This window comes from Pteropus alecto, unplaced genomic scaffold, assembly GCF_000325575.1.
Source record: "Pteropus alecto unplaced genomic scaffold, ASM32557v1 scaffold392, whole genome shotgun sequence".
Taxonomy (NCBI): domain Eukaryota; kingdom Metazoa; phylum Chordata; class Mammalia; order Chiroptera; family Pteropodidae; genus Pteropus; species Pteropus alecto.
The window spans coordinates 1,730,301-1,731,293 of NW_006431933.1; the positions used below are offsets into that span (position 1 = coordinate 1,730,301).

The 993-nt window shown below is 49.7% G+C and overlaps 1 protein-coding gene across 1 annotated transcript in view; it reads left to right on the forward strand.

Annotated features, from left to right (window-relative positions):
• Positions 1–316: 316 nt before the first annotated feature.
• The window catches only part of LOC102881950 (protein SSX4-like), a 5,309-nt gene continuing 4,632 nt past the window's right edge, over positions 317–993 (forward strand). The window contains exons 1-2 of the mRNA XM_006906918.1: positions 317–385; positions 831–945. Of these exons, the coding sequence (XP_006906980.1) occupies positions 317–385; positions 831–945 (184 nt within the window). The remainder of the gene's footprint in view (positions 386–830; positions 946–993) is intronic.

Below are 993 nucleotides of genomic sequence, written 5' to 3' on the forward strand. Positions count from 1 at the left end.
CCCCGCAAAGACTCAAGGCTTCTATGACCATGCCCACAGAAAAGCTGTCTTCCTAATCAGTCCTTCTCCCAGAGACCTCTGGGCCCTGTTCTCCTCTGACCGCACCCCTATTCCCCTCCTCCAGTCCCTCCCCACCCCGTTCTTCCTCAGGGAGGGACAAGCCAAGGATGGAGAAAAGCAGAACCTTCCTTTCAGGTGACAGTCTGAGTGAGACCTTCCCTCAGTGCTTTCTCTCCACCCTACCTGCAGGATCCTAGGCCTTAGGACTGGAAAGACTCAGGCTGTGTCCCATCCAGTTCAGACCAATCCCACCGCCATGAACAGAGGCAGCTCCTTCGCAAAAAGCCTCCAGGAAGATTCCCAGAAATCGGAGGAGAAATGCAAGGTGAGGTCATCTGGAGGGGGAGAGTTGTGGCCCAGGGGACAATGGAGGGTGACTATATTTTTGAAGAGGTAAAGTCAGAGGCAGTGGAACAAGAAGCAAGGTGTCAGGGAGATGCAGAGCCTCAGGAGTTTCCCATCTTCACTCAGAACTTACCTCTCATGCCTGGAGAAAACAATGTCTGCGACCTTGTACTTTATCTGATGACTCTCAGTTTATTCAGGAAGGAAGAAGAGAGCCTGTAACCAGGAGTAAGCAGCAGTGAGTGCCAGGGAATGGGCTAAGAAATGTTACCCTTGTTATCTCAGCCATGACGTCAACCAAGAGGAGTTATTATCTGCAGTTTATAGATTCAACACAGAGGTACTGTGGCGGAGGAAGAGGCCCATCTGAAGGTCAGATATTGTTGCCCGAGTTGTTGCCTGGATTCATTTTTCTTTGTTTCTAGGCCTTCAAGGATATTTGCAAATACTTCTCTAAGGAAGAATGGGGAAAGCTGGGAAACTCACAGAAATGCACCTATGTGTACATGAAGAGAAACTACGACACCATGACTGGTCTAGGTAACAGAAAGTTCTAGGTCCACACAGGCCTGGGAACACATGACCATC